Here is a 14,575-nt window from a genome sequence, read left to right as displayed (position 1 = left end):
AGCAACGTGCCCCGCTGAGCCCCCGAGCTGGGCCCCACGCAGCCGTCTCGAGGACGGAGCCACAGGAAGGCCTTGCTGTCCCAGCTCTCGGAATGTGCAGACCGGTGAGGGACCGCTCTGCCGCAAGAGGCCGCCATGTGGGTGCCCAGAATGCACAGCTCAGAGTGTGCAGCACCCGGCCCCCGGCCCCCCAGACCCGCCCCACGTCCAGGTGTCCACGCAGCCCCCTGCTGCAGCAGGGGTCGAGGGAAGGGCTGCCTTAATAACCTCACAAGCCAAGGACAGAAGCAAACCAACGCGGGCTGGGGCTCTGGCCACCTGCTCCGGCGGAGAGACCCCTGGACGAGACCGCCGTGTGGTGTGCAGGGGCGGTCTCTCCTGGCACCAGTGCTCTGGCATTCACACGGGACAAGGGAGCAGGTTCCGGAGGGTCTGGGGGAGACAGCCAAGCCCCAGCCTTCTCCTCCCCTGCCTGCTGCCCACAGCGAAACCCTAAATACCCGGGGGAGGGGAGGGGGAAGGGGGGAGGCCCGCACCGACATCGGCCACGCTTGGGTCTGCACAGCCGGGGCCCAGCTCAGCGGGGAGGGAGCCAGCATCCGCGGGGAGGACCTCCCGCCCGCGCTCGACCACGGATGCCCAGGGAAAGTGCGAACGATGACGGGGCATCCGTGAGGCTGAGCTTGGCCTGGGCTCCTGGACTGGCCGTCTGGTCCCCAGCAGCCTGACCACGGCCCCTTACCCGAGGGCCCAGCCTGTGGCCAGAAGCCCCCTGGACACAAGCTCTGGACAAGCGGGCAGCTTCTGCCGGGGCCCAACGCCTCCGGTCCCGGAGCTGCGAGTGTCCCCCAAGCGCCGCCTCCGGTGGGGACTCGAGGCATGCAGAGATGCAGGTGGGCAAGCATGCCCCTGCCCCTGGTCCTGCTGCACAGCCCCTCCCCACGCCCGCCGCTCGACACCGTGCGCCCAGGGCCAGCACCGCCACATGCACAAGATGACAGGCGAGTGCAGCTGCCCACACGCCGTGGGGCTGCGTGCTGCTCTGGCCGGGGAGGGGGGCAGGCGGGAGGGGGACGGGGCGGGGGTGGGGACCCAGAGCAAGCAGGACAGACGCTTCCACACACCCCACAGCAGACAGTGGACGGAGAGTAAAGGTGCGGACAAGGAGCCCACGGGGCAGGGGGCCGTTTCCGGTCCACCCAAAACCAGCCTGTAGGGGAAGGGGGGTGCCGTGGGCCTCTGGCTTTCCGGCGCGTCTGGTGGTGTGCAGGGCCACGGGGGAGCCCGCACACACAGGACGGAGATGCCTCCCGCAGGTGAGGCGGCCGGGGAGGAGTGGCCACCCTCGGTGCATAGTAGAGGTGCTAGAATGGCGAGCCCCGGAGGGAAGGCTCACCGGAGAGTGATGAGGACCCCGGAAACCACCGGCGCCCTTCCTGCCTCAGAGCCCCTGGCCGGCCCCCCCCCCCCCACCTCCTGCTTGGAGCAGGGCATCGTTTGGCTTGGGGACAAAAGCATCTGTGCCGCCAGCAGCCAGCACCGTCACCGGCCGTCATTTGGAATCAGAGGGGGCCCGGGGCTCCGCCGCGAGGGGCCGTGGAGGCCGAGTTGCCAATCAGAATTGGGCCTGGGGGGCCGGGGCGGGGTGCCAGCCTCGCCCTCACTCATCTAGAACCTCTAATAAGCAGTGTTTGGAGCGGGAGAGGAGGTGGAGTACAGCCGTGCAGCAATGGTCGGTCCGTGCGACACGCCCGCGGTACCTAGAGTGTCCAGGGCAGCATCCACACAGGGGCTCTCTGCACGGTCTGCCTTTACTGGAAATGAGGAGAGCACAGTTAGTCCTGGGCGCGCCCAGAGGGGCCTGGGCCGGGCGAAGCGGGCAGAAAGCACAGGTAAACTGAGGCACCACGCCGACCCTGATGCAGCCCTGGGGCTCAGGGTCCAGCAGCCGCACTTGGTCTGAGCAATGACAGTGAGGGGCCTGCACAGAGAGTCTTCCGCCGGCCTGGAAAAGAAAATAGTGCCCTATTTTTGGAGAAAAAAATTCCCGTTTTTTCCTCCAAAAATACCTTTTCCTTCCAGAGTCAGAGTTTTGGGCCACGTCTTCTTAAAAATGTATTATTTTTTGCTATCTTCATGCCAACCAAAAATAATACGCGGGGCGAGACTTGGCAAAAGGCTTGTTCTAGATGGACAGGATTCCGGAAAGCACACATTTTAGGGGGGGAAAGCGTGCACCTCTGGCGTCACAAACTGATCACCGAGGCTTTGCCGAGCCCAGCCAGCCGCCGGTCAGCAGTGGCCTCGGCACATCCAGGAGCCAGCGGCTGCCTGTCCCTGGAGGGACGCTCAGCAAAGGGGCCTTGGGGGCACCGCCCAAGTCGGTCCGTCTGGGTCTCGGTGCTGAAGCCCTGGGCTGGGCTGGGCTGGGCCTGCCGGCAGCTCAGAAAAGGCTCCCCCAGTGGTCTGCGGTCCCCGAAACCTCCCCCGAAGGCCCCAGATCTCTCTGCACTAGATCGTGCACATTTTTAAGCAAAAGTGAAAACACACAAGAGTCTTTGGTCTTCCTGAGGCCACCCTCCCTCCCCCCACCCCTGCAGCTATGGCCTGAGACAGCTGCTCTCAAAACCGCGGGCACAGGAACCAGACACGCCGACCCCTCCCCTCCCCCCTGCTCACACAACCCAGCCCCAGGCAGGGCTGCCCGACGTCCACACACAAACATTGGCGGCACCTGCCGGCGTCCCCACAGGGCGCCTCCGGTCCCCAACACTTAGCTCTCCCACCAGTGCACAGCTCAGACTGCCCAGAGCGCTCCATGCCGGCCCGGGGGCCGAGGGCCATGGGCCCCCCAGCCCCCTCCCTCCAGGGGGGACTTCCTCCCTGTGGGGTCCTCTCGGTGAGGGAACGGGGTCCAGCTGTATCAGAAAGTGCCCTCACGTCCCGGGGGCAAACTTCCCTGTGACTCAGTATCCCCAGGACCCGGACCACCCCCCCCCCGCCCCCTAGCAGCTCTGTCCACAGAAGACCCTCGAATTTGGGGCAAATGCTCTTGCCCAAGGCACACCCTTACGTCAGCCACAGTCCCACCACAGCTAAAGACTGAGAGCACCTTGCTGCCTCCCCCGCCCCCCGGGGCTCCCTGGGCCTGCACACGGCCCCAGCCCCCACCACCCGGAGGCTCTGTCCAGGGCAAGAGGGTGATGGGGGATGGGCTTTGCCTCCAGCGCCTTAGAAGGACCTTAGCTTTGTCCAACCCCCCAAACAGCTTTGCTGCCTTCAAAACTCCCAGCATAGACGCCGGCCCCCGGAAGGGCCCAACACTGCCTGGGGACACGTTCCCAGCTGCACCAAAGACATAACCACCCACCTGTCCGCCCGCTGCCTGCTTCCTGAGCACCTGCGTCGGAGGACTGGCTCTCGTGTGTAGTAAAACCTGAACCGGTCACACGTGGCCAGCAGCGCCCCCATGGGACAGTGCGCTGAGAGCCTGACCAGAGCCGGGGGGTACCCACGGCCCCTGAGCGCTGCCCCACGGGCCTCGTGGCTCAAGGCCCCCCAACTCAGGGGCCCATTCCTTCGGGGCTCAGGCCAGCGCTGGGGTTTTCCTGCCCGCAGCAGCCAAGTGGAGCTCCGGGCCGGTCTGAGAACCGCCAGCAGACAGCAAGGGTCCGGGAGGGGTGGGCAGGCACGCCCAGGGGGCCTGGGGGTTGAGTGAGTGGAAGAGGCACCCACAGACACTCACCAAGACCAGACTGAACAGACAGGCACTCGGACACAGCACGTGGCTGCCTCGACGAGGAGGGACCCACACAGACAAGGGGAAAGCAGCTGGAGGAATGGGGGGGGGGTCTCCTCCAGGCACGGGGGGTGGGGGGCAGTGAGAAGTGGGATGGGGCAAAGGGCAGATCAGACACACCCAGAGCGGCACAGCCCGAGACCCCGCGGCCTGCCCCCCCACCCTGCCCGGGCACAGACGGCCTTGGTCTGACACCGGCCCAGCCAAGGACCCCAACACAGCTGGGGCGCATGCCCGTCGTGAGCCAGGACTGGGAGGGGGTCTCACGGCAGCTGAGTGAGGGTCCCTGTGCCCACCCATCCACCTGCCCAGACTGGTGCGTGCCAGCGGGATCCTGGCACGCAGGTGGCAGGTGGCAGGAGGCCACTACCTCCCACTGCCATGCGGGAGGGGCTGGGGAACCACACCCCCATTAGCACTTCACGGAACAGGGTCCCCTTGCCCGGCAGCCCCGGGACAGGCCCCCCCTTGGGGGCCCTGGCGGCAGAAGAATTTCTGGCATCCCTACGGTGCTCTGGCTGCCGAAAAGGGGATCTGTGGCCACCCCGAGTGAGGGGACAGAAATGCTGCCCTCCGTCACCTAGCTGACAAGTGTATGTCCCAGGAGAGGCCTTCTGTCCCAGGGCTCAGCCCGGGTGCGCCAGGAGGAGGGCTGGGCCAGGCCAGCCCTTGGGGAAGCCACTGGGTCACGGGCAGGCAGGGACACATGGACACACAGGGAGGAGACAGAGGAGTGGTGTGCGGAAAGCAGGAGAGGGGAGCCACGGAACGTACCGGAGAGCCCGGGGGAGGGCTCCCGTTGTGTCCTCACCTTGAGTCCTGCTTTCAGGGTCAGCCACCTCCTCCCCAAAGACAGACGGACGTGAAAGGGGCCCAAGAAGGGCAGTGACAAGATTAAAGGCACTTGGGGGGGCAGGCAAGAGGTCCAAATTGGGGGGAGGGCAGGAGAGAGAGAGAGAGAGAGAGACGCTGAGACGAGAGTCGTGGGAGGAGAACGAGAGGCCGCATGAGGCCGGGGGGCCTCAGATGGACCGGGGCAGAGCTGCGGGCCCGCTCCCCCGGCTCAGGGTGCGGAAGGGCCGACACAGCAGCAGCGATGGGGACTGAGGACGTGGGGGGCAGCCCCCCTGGTCCCCCACACGCCCGGCCGTGCTGGGCATGTGCTCTGCATCCCCCCTGATGGTGAGCACGGGGTCTGTGTGCCGGGTAAACCAGCCAGGTCCAGGGTCGGCTTTCTTAGCCGCTTTGAGGGGCTGGTCACCCTTGCTCCTGCGGTGGTTCGGGGCAAGAGTGTGGCCAGTCTTCTGTCACCCCCTCTGGGGGAACGTGGGGGAGGAGCGTGCCCTCCCCCGGTGCATGGAGAGGGTAGAGCTCAGCCTAACTTGAGTGGCCAGTTAAGTGGCCTGCGGTCCAGAAGGGACTAGACTCGCGGCAGGGTGTTGGGGGGGGGGGCGCACCCCAAGCTCAGCATGGTGATACACAGGCAGGCTGGGGTTTATCAGACTTGGAAGTCATGAAACAGTCGATTTTCTTCTTAGTACAGGAAAACATCAGATTGCTATCAGCCCTTCTCTGCTCCCAGCAGAGATAGCCCTCGGAGTCCCCGCACACGGTGGGGTTGGGAGCGACCCCATCTCTAACCTGCCTGACTGCACACCGGAAGGCGGCACCTGCAGGGCGGACAGGCAACACTCACAGGGCCAGGGCTCAGTTTCCACCAAAGAGGCATGAGGCAGGGAGAGGGCGTCTGGCCCTGCCCCGGACTAGGGGTGCTCGCAGAGGTCTCCTGCCTCAGGGCCAGGGGCGGACGGGGGGCGCTGAGCACAGGCAAAGTGATTTAAGGGCCCACAGCGTGGCCGGGCAGGGTCCAGACACACAGTTCCACACGTGGGCACAGGGCCCGCGATGACAGTGCACAGACACGGAGGGGCCAGCCCCCACGCACGGCAGCATACCCGGGGCAGCGGGGGCAAGCGGGCACTGACCTTGGAGAGGGCTCGGCTGAGGCTCCTTCCTTTAAACAGAAGCGACAAGACTGTTAGCAGCAGGTCGGTCAGGCGGACCCCACCCCACACAGGGCCCGGTGGACCCGCCCCCCAGCCCCACCTCAGGCCCACCCGTCCCGAGAGCCCCTGGAGGGCCCGAGGAGGCAGGTCCTGGAGGAAAGAGGGAATTCTGGAAGTGCTCGAGGCCCACGTGAGGGGCACACGTTTTAATGAGAACCGCCAACGTTAACTAAGTGAGCGTAGATGGAAACGCCGGAGGGTTCCGGCTCCACAGCCAAGGTTCGGGACGGACAGTTGCCCCAGTTCTGGCTCCCACTGTGGCTTCTTGGGGTCACTCTTCTCCGTGTTGTTTCCCAGCGGAGAGGCCAAGGGGCTGTGGTCCCGGGCCTGTGCTTGGCTCGGCCCAGGGCAATTCTCCAGCGCACCCCGACTGGGGGTAGGTGACTTCCAGGGCCCACGCTCTTCATGAACTGAATGGAAGGCTGGCGGCTTGGACTTTCCTCGGCTGAATTGCGGGGCAACCTCAGGTGACCCGAGTGGGCTCTTCGGGGCGTGTCCAAAGTCTTGGCAGAACAGGTACCGTCCTGCTGTGGCTGGCAGATCCGTGCACCAGAGGCGACGGGGGGTGCCAGACCACCCACAGTCCAGCGACGCGGGGTGCAGAGGCCTCCGTGGGACCCCTCATGCCCGTCCTGTAGCCGCCCTGGAGCTCAGACGCCAAGAGCCGCCCGGTGAGTCTCCGGTGACGGTATTACAAAGACCCACAAATCTGGCGGCTTAAAACCACGGGAGCTTCTCTTCCAGTTTGGAGGCCAAAAGTCAGAAATCCAAGTGTCGGTCCGCAGCTCCCCGCCTGGGGGAGCGTGGGGTCCCTCCTCCTCTCCCAGCCCCTGGGGGCCCCTTGCACTCCTGAGCTTGTGGCCGTGTCCCTCCAGTCTCCACCTCCCTGTCACGGGGCTTATCTTCTGTGGCTGGTCTTTCCAGGACACGTGTCCCTGGGTCTAGGGGCACCCCAATCCAGGATGACCTTCCCTTGAGATCCTTAGCTACCTCTTCAAACCCCCCTTTCCCAAATGAGGTCCACTCACGGTTCAAGGGCATGGACATCTTCCAGGGGCCACCACTAAACCCACTACGGTCTGTGCCTTAGCACCCCAAAATTCATGTCCACCTTACACCCCAACACCCCAAAGTCTCAACCCATGACAGTATCAGCCCTACGTCCAAATCTCAACTAACGCTCAGTAGCTCAGAGAACCCATAACCGCGGGGTCTCGTTCATCTGGGCGCGAGGAAAAGTGCACGTGATCCACACTTGGGTAAAAGTCCTCTCCAGGTGGGGACCCGTCAACTCTAGAAAACCAGTGATCTGTCCCCAAAATACAACAGGACAGACAGGCCCAGACAGGCCCACCCAAACAGGGAGAAGTTGGAAGGCATAAAGGGTCACCAGTGCCCAAGGTCTGAGACCCAGCAGGAAGCCCCTCTTGGTCACAAGAGCCTCGTGGTCTCCAGGGGCCCCGGCCCGAACCCGCCCCGCACCCGCCCGGGCCCCAGCCGTTCTCCTCGCCCCGAAGGCCCAGCGTGTTTGTGGCTGGGGAACTCCGTCAGCCTGTCTCCTGCCCGCGGGTCCCCAGACTGCCAAGCCCTCCTTCGCTCAGTCTGTCTGTCCCTGCCGGCCAGGGCATGCTGCTATAAATTCCTAACAGCCGCGTGGGCCTCCCGCACACGCCACGGGGACAGGCAGTTGTGCAGGAGGGTTCCCACACATCTCTCCGGGTGACCCACCTTACCGCCTCTGCCAAGAGAGCTTAGACCCGCCCGTCAACACACGGAGCTCTCCCACCAAGGCTGTCCCCGCCCACGACCCTCCTTCCAGAGCGCATCTCCTAACTTTTGTCCCCCGCGGTCTCGACGGGGCCGCGGCCCCGAGTCTTCAGGCACTGGCTTCTCTGCTCTGAGGTTGATTCAATTCCCCTCACCGCCCCAGACAGTGTCTTCCATGAGGTTCGGCCTGTCTGCCACCGTCTGTGACAAGAGTGGCCTTCCTCCCGTAGCCAGCGATCCCCATTTCCATGCAAGACCTCACCAGCAGCGCGTACGGCACCCTCCAGCGGCCTGTGCCCTGACCAGACCGTCCCCGCCACGCTCCTCACTCCCCGGAGCTCTTACTGGAACCACCCCCACGGCCGTGTTTCCCGTCAATCATTTCCTCCAGGGAACCCAGGACTTTCCTGTGTCTTTTTTCCATTTCTTCCAGACCGTCCTCTCCCATATCCCATCCCAGGCACCGTGGGTAGTGCCACAGGCTCCTAACATCTGGTTACAGACCTGCACTCATCTGCCAGGCCGCACAGGAGCACAAACCAGGCAGCCTACACAACACAGAGCTACTCTGTCGAGCTGGGGCGGCCGAGCTCCCCTGAGGCTCCGGGCGGGGCCTGGGGGGGGTGTCCCTCCTGCCTCTCCCAGCTCCTGGTGGCCCAGGCATCCTGGGCCCCGGCCACATCCCTCCCACTCCTGCCTCCCCTCACGCAGGCACGCTGTCTTGGGATTTAGGGCCCATGCTAATCCAGAATGGTTTCATGTTGAGATCCTTCACATGATAACACCTGCAAAGCTTTTTCCAAAGAAGGCTGTGTTCACGGGTTCCGGGGCGCAGACATACCTTCAGGGGATGGGGGCCACCGCTCAACCCTTACGGGCGGCACACCCCGCTGACCCCTCTTCAGAGGTGGCAAGCCGCGCGGGGCAGCCCTCTGCGCGGGGGCCCAGGCGGCCACTCCTCCACACACCCGGCTCTGTGCCCCTGCACTCGAGTCGCAGATTTGGGGGGATTACAAGAGAACCAGCACCGTAGCGTGTGCGTCCGCCCGCTGCTCCAGAGAGATGTAGGGATGGACTCTCCCCCGCCTGGGGCTGGCACGCCAGCCACGGGAGGAGCCCCTGGCCCCACACGGAGCAGCACCCTCTGTGCCCACCCCCCACACCGGCCACCCTCTGGAGATCGGAGCCTCAACCAGGTCAGCAGAAGCTTTGGAAACCACCAAGACCACCAGGCCCCGTGGCCAGCAGTGCCGGGGACCTCCTGTGGCTGCCTGCCCCTCACCGAGGACCCCCAGGAGGGCTGAGACCCCCCCCCCCCCGCTTCCCTGAGCTCCAGCCCAGGCGCCCTCTGCTGACCTGAAGGTGAGCCCAGATTTACTCTTGAGGTTCCGAAGCAGCTCCAGCTGGTTGAGCGGCGGGATCAGTCTGTGGCGAGAAGAGGCACAGTGAGCTTCTGGCCGCCTAGGCCTGGGGGACCCTCACCCTGCTCTCACCAGCGTCCACTGCACACACAGGCACCTACGGTGTTAATGCTGGGGGCATGGGTGTGGCCTGTCCCAGGCAGAGGGAGGGGACGGCTCCCCGGCAGTGGTGGCCCTGGGGGGCCACCCGCACTCTCTGGGCTACACCTCTCCTGGGTCCGTGGCGCTGGAGGGGGCGGTGAGCAACATGCACGGCAGGGGGCAGGAACACCCGGGCCGTCCATGGAGAGTGTGGGAGGGTCTAGAAGGGCACCGGAGGACAGGTTGGGGGGCCTTGTACTGTCTCCCCTCCCTTCCCAATCCCTGAACACCCCGAGGGGCAGTACCGTTGCAAACAGCATCCCAACATACTCATGGTCCCAGATCCCTCCCTGCAAAGCCAGGGCAGGGACCGAGGTCACGGAAAAGGGCTTTGCTGGGCAGAGAGAAGCCCGCTGCAGATGGGCGGCCTGGACAGCTGGAAGAAAAGGCTCTGCTCCAAGCCCCCTCTTCCCAGGCCAGGCCACGCCCACCCAGGACAGCCTGCTGCCCAGCCCCCGCCCGCAGGTGGGCGTTCGCCCACGTGGCCACTGGGCAGCTCCAGGCAGGACTTCCACAGGAGCCAAGGGGACAGTCAAGTCTCCGCCTTGACACCAAGGCAGAGATCTGTAAATCCTGCCAGGTTCCTGGGGGACCTCGGGCCTCCCCGACCCCAGCCGCAGGACCAGAGGGGCTAACGGGGGGGGGGGGACCCCAGTCCCTCCAACTCCTGGGGCAAGTTCTGTCCCTCCTCACCCACCCTCCCCTGACTCGGGAGCTCACCACTTTCTGCCCTCACACATTTCTCATCTCAGCGTAAGGAGGAAACGCCCCTGCTCCTTCCTGACCCAGCCCCCATCCTGCACTGTGACCCCCCACCCAGCTCTGTGACCCCTACTCGTCCTCAAGTGGAGTCCAACCACTCCTTTAAAACCATGCTCAAAGACCCCCCACCCAGCCTCAGCCCCGATCCCTATTGTCCTGTCCTCAGCCCCTGTCCTTCCTGACCCTGGGGACCACTGCCCCGTCCAGACCCCCCTTGGCCCTGGTCAAGGATCAGCGTCGGAGCCTTTACTTGGTGTGGAGGGCACGGCCACTTCCGGCTCAGCCCTCACCCGCTATCAGGTGTGATCCGCTCCACCCCCCCACCCACCGCCCGCCTTCACGTGACGTCACTCAATGGCTCCCCCATGCCTCCACAGTAGGCTTGCTGGCTGCCCTGGGTCCTCTGTGCTGACGGCCAGGCCTCTCCACACCCCTCCTTGTCCGACCACACTTCCCTGAGGGCGGCCTGCCCTTGGTCTGAGGTCACAGCCTCAGAGCTGGCTGCGAAGGGGAGACCAGTGAGCTCGCTCCCCCCCCCCCCCCCCCCTTCCCCGCAGGGCTGTCCCAGTCCCAGTGGGTCAGGACGAAGCAGGAGGTATGTGGGCAGTCAGGCTGGCTCACGGCATGGGCACAGCAGAGGCCCCAGGACTGGACATGGGGACAGAACTGGCCTCCCCACTGCCCCTCAGGCACCCACCCCTGGGCCTGGAGCAGAGACCCTGGACAGCACCCCCCACTCGGCCCCCACACACGCAGGTCCAAGTTCAGGGACACACAGATACGCAGATAGGACGTCATGCCTTGGACACAGAAGCAGGGGACAGAACACAGAGGGGCAGGGTCACGGGCAGGGACGTGCACGCAGCACACAGCCCCGATGACGCTGAGGGCGGTTGTGGAGGACGCGGAGTAGGGACATGAGGGGGTGCCCCACAGGAGAGAGTGGCGGCTGGCCGGGGGTCAGCCAGCTCCGAGAGGACACCTCCAACCACCCAGGCCGGGGAGAGGCTGCTCCAGACGGGGGCCAGGGACCGGCTGGACAAGACGGACAAGGGAGGAGAGAGGCCTGTAGCAGGGAACCCCCAACTGCCCGGGCAGCGATGGGTCAGTACACAGGGGGGCGGGGGGATGTACACTGACCCCCCACCCTCTCCTCTGGGCGAGGTCTCTGGGGTGTACGGCCAGTAAAGGGCAGGTGCTGGGGTGGAGATGCCCGTGGGATTCGGGGGCTGCCCGGCCCTGCCCCCACAGCACCCCCCTCTTCTGGAACGTTCAATCAGTCCCCACGCAGGGCACCACAGGCAAGAGCTTTTGCCAGGGGGATCCCAGGCTTGGTCTACACAGGGAGGGTGGGCCCTGGGTCCGCAGGCCTGTGCCCGATGCCCCCCCATCCCACAGGGAAGGGCCTGCCGAGACGCTGCCCTGTGCAGCAGCTAAAGGTCAGCGGGAGTGAGAGCCCCACCCCCACCCCGTGCAGACACAGCCATTGGGACAGCGCTCACGGCTCCCGGGTCCAGGGAGGGAGCACCCCTGGCTGGGACAGCGGAAGCCGTGTCCACCCGCTCTGCACTCTGCACAGGGGCCTGTGGGGAGGGGGGAGGGCGGGGAGGGGCTCAGCTACTGAGACGAGGCAGAAGCAGGACGAGGAACAGAAGACAAGGCAGGACAGACGGATCCAGCCGGAGAAAGCAGCTGACGGGGGAGGGGACCAGTCAAGGGGGGAACCGGGCTCCAGGCAGGGAGGCCACAGGGGGACCAGGGCAGCGCCTGCGCCCGGCGTGGGGGACACAGGCTGGGCACGGGTACAGGGCTGCAGGCCGGGGCGGGCCGGGGGCCGGGGGCCGGGGCGGCCCTGCACCGTCCCAGACAGAGAACAACCACACCACACACGCTGTCCGTCCCATGCATCTCCTACCTGGAGGCCCCGTAGGATTGAGTTTGCGAGCTTTCAAGTGTTTTCACACACACACAAAGGGAAGAGAACGGAAATTTTAAAAGAACGGGATAAGAAAAAGAAAATTAACCAAATGGTTGAGGAAAGTGGGGGAAACAACAGAACAAAGAAAATTAGCGCCAGGGTCGGCCCACTCAGGCCCGAGGGACGGTGCCGGGAAAGCCAGAGCCTTCAGCACTCCCGGGGAAGGGGGACGTTCCGGAGAGTGCCCGCCAGCGTGGCTGCTGAAGGAGGGGCGGGGCCACGGCCTCTGCCCAGGTGACAGAGCGGGGCGGTGGTACCCTGCCTGGACATCGCTACCTCAGGATCCCCAGGGGGACGTCGTCCCAGCCCAGAGCCCCGACCCGCTCTGGCAGCCCACCCACTCTCCCGGTGAGGGCTCCTGGCTGGACACCAGTAGGTACAGGTAAGGGACATCCAGGGGCTCGGACGCCCCGGGCTCAGCTTCGCCCCGCAACCCGCCCCAGGCAAGGACGGGCCTGCAGGGCAGTGTCTGCCCCGAGGGTCCCCAGCCCCCCTCGCCTCAGACCTTGTTCGAAGCCAGAGCCCAGCACAGACAAATCCTGGGGGTGGCCGGGACTGCCAGCTGCTGATGACCACGCTGCCTCCACCAACTGCCCCAGCGCGGGCTTCCGGCCCTTCTGTCCCACCCAAGGCGCCCTCGAGCGTCTGTGTGCTCTGTGCTGTTGGGGACTCCTGCTCCTACAGCCTCGACGTGGCCCCCCCACACAGAGACCCTGGTCCTCGCTGAAGGACAGAGGTTACCCTTCACTTCCAAAGCTCCGGGGCCCGCCCTGGTGGGCACTACGCCGGGCCGCCGGCCTCCGCGAGTTCTCGGGAGGGGCCTGTCTTCACGATGCTCACAACATAACGTGACCCACAGCAAGGAAGGGAAGCAAAGGGTGGGTGGAGGTGGAAAGTAAGAGCCACGAGCTATAAAACAAAGAACAAAATTAATGCTGCGAAATAAATCACACACAGAACTCCGTGGAAAGTACACACGTTGTTTAAAAAAAAAGGAAAACTCAATTGAAATAATGAACAACCAAAAAATGGGGCTTCAGAACAGACACGATGACAAGCAGGCGGTGTGCCGTGGGGCGGGGTCCCGGCGGGCGGGCGGTACCTGTACATGGGCACGGTCACCGTGCGTTCATAGTACTGCCACGTCGAGTGCAGGTCTGTGCGAGACAGGTTGGTGGCATAGAACCTCCAGGCGGACTGCGGATGGGAAGCGGGCGAGGGTCAGACCATGCCCACGCCCCTGAAGGCCTCGCCCCTGCCCGGGCCCCATCCGGCCCCACTCCCGCCTCAGTTTACCCTCTGGAGGAGGGGCACACGCCACCACAGGTCACGCTCGCAGCCCGTCTACAGCGAGCCTTTCGTCGTCCGCCTCACCCGACCCTTGGCGGTTGGGACCTGCCACGGTGGCCACTCCTGCGCTCCCGAGCCTGATGGGGACGCCACCCTGGGTGCGGGCGGGGGGTGACTCAGGAGCCGGGGGGCAGGGGCAGAGCCAGGGACACACAGCCGGACCCTCCCCAGTGCAGTGGCCCAGCCTCAGCCCGGCCTGGGCTCCCGTTCCCTTTCCTTTCGATTGTGGCGAAATACACAGAGCACAGGGTCCGCCGTCTCAAAGCGCGCAATCCGGGGGCAACAGGTCCACTCACTCTGCCGTGCAACCACCCCCATCTCGCTCCACATCGCATCCCCCAAAGGGGCACACGCCCCACTGCGGGGGCGTCGGGCATCACCGCACCCGTCTCTACGGCGTCCTGTCCTGGACACAACCACACAACACGTGGCCTTTCGTGACCGGCTGTTTTCACGAAGGTTTCAAGGCCCGTGCACATCGTAGTGAGTGTTAGCGTTCTGTTCTAATGATCGAATAACGTTCAACGGCACGGAAACACCGCATTTTGTTCGTCTGTTCGCGGACATTCGAGTCGTTTCCACTTTCTGGCTGCTGTGAATCCCCAGGAGCAAATGTTTGCGGAAAAGTTGTTGGTCGAATATCTGTTTTCAGTTCTTCTGGGTACACACCTGGGGGTTTGCTGTGACGTAAGGCAGCACTTACCCCTCTGAGGCACCCGGGGTTGTCAAGGGGCTGCCCCTGCACCCGCCGCCAGCAATGCGCCAGCAGCCCGCTCCCGCCACATTCCCACGCCTGAGGCGCTTCTGACTCGCGTTTCTCTCATGAATGACGTTGAGCATCTTTTCACGTGCCGACTAGCCGCCTGGACATCTTCTCTGGAGCCACGTCTGTCCGAATTCATCTCCCAACTGGTTTGTCTTTTTGTTGTTCGATTGCTGGAGCCCCCTTATGCGTTCTGGATACCAGCATCTTACCGGAAACAGGATTTGCAATGCTTTCTCCCCTTCTGTGGGTTAGCTTCTCACTCTCTCTACAGTGTCCTTTGAGGCACAAAAGGTTTTAACTTTGACAAATTCCCACGTATTTTTCTTTTCTGCCTGCGCTTCAGGTATCAGATCTGAGAAACCAAAACCATGGAGCTCTACGCCTATTTTCTTGCAAGGATTGTATAGTTTCAGCTCTCAAATTTAGGTTTTGGCCCATTTTGAGTAAATTCTGCATGAAAGTAAAACTTCACTCTTAAAATTGGATCTTCAGCAGTCAGAGACATTCTTTCCCGTTGGAGGTTTG

General features: G+C 64.2%; 1 protein-coding gene across 8 annotated transcripts in view; it reads right to left on the bottom strand.

The window, feature by feature from the left end:
• KCNQ2 (potassium voltage-gated channel subfamily Q member 2) overlaps positions 1 to 14,575 on the bottom strand; it is a 54,279-nt gene that overhangs the window by 13,716 nt on the left and 25,988 nt on the right. For 5 of the 8 annotated variants that reach the window (XM_030309196.1, XM_030309199.1, XM_030309197.1 and 2 more), the window contains exons 8-11: positions 13,037 to 13,131; positions 11,872 to 11,901; positions 8,989 to 9,057; positions 5,785 to 5,813 (exon numbers count right to left, since the gene is read on the bottom strand). In XM_030309196.1, coding sequence (XP_030165056.1) covers positions 5,785 to 5,813; positions 8,989 to 9,057; positions 11,872 to 11,901; positions 13,037 to 13,131 — 223 coding nt within the window. Of the gene's footprint in view, positions 1 to 1,760; positions 1,815 to 5,784; positions 5,814 to 8,988; positions 9,058 to 11,871; positions 11,902 to 13,036; positions 13,132 to 14,575 lie in introns of all 8 variants that reach the window. The other 3 variants (XM_030309201.1, XM_030309202.1, XM_030309198.1) reach the window with 2 other exon arrangements.

Source organism: Lynx canadensis, chromosome A3 (assembly GCF_007474595.2).
Source record: "Lynx canadensis isolate LIC74 chromosome A3, mLynCan4.pri.v2, whole genome shotgun sequence".
Taxonomy (NCBI): domain Eukaryota; kingdom Metazoa; phylum Chordata; class Mammalia; order Carnivora; family Felidae; genus Lynx; species Lynx canadensis.
This window is presented reverse-complemented; position numbering and strand designations above follow the sequence as displayed.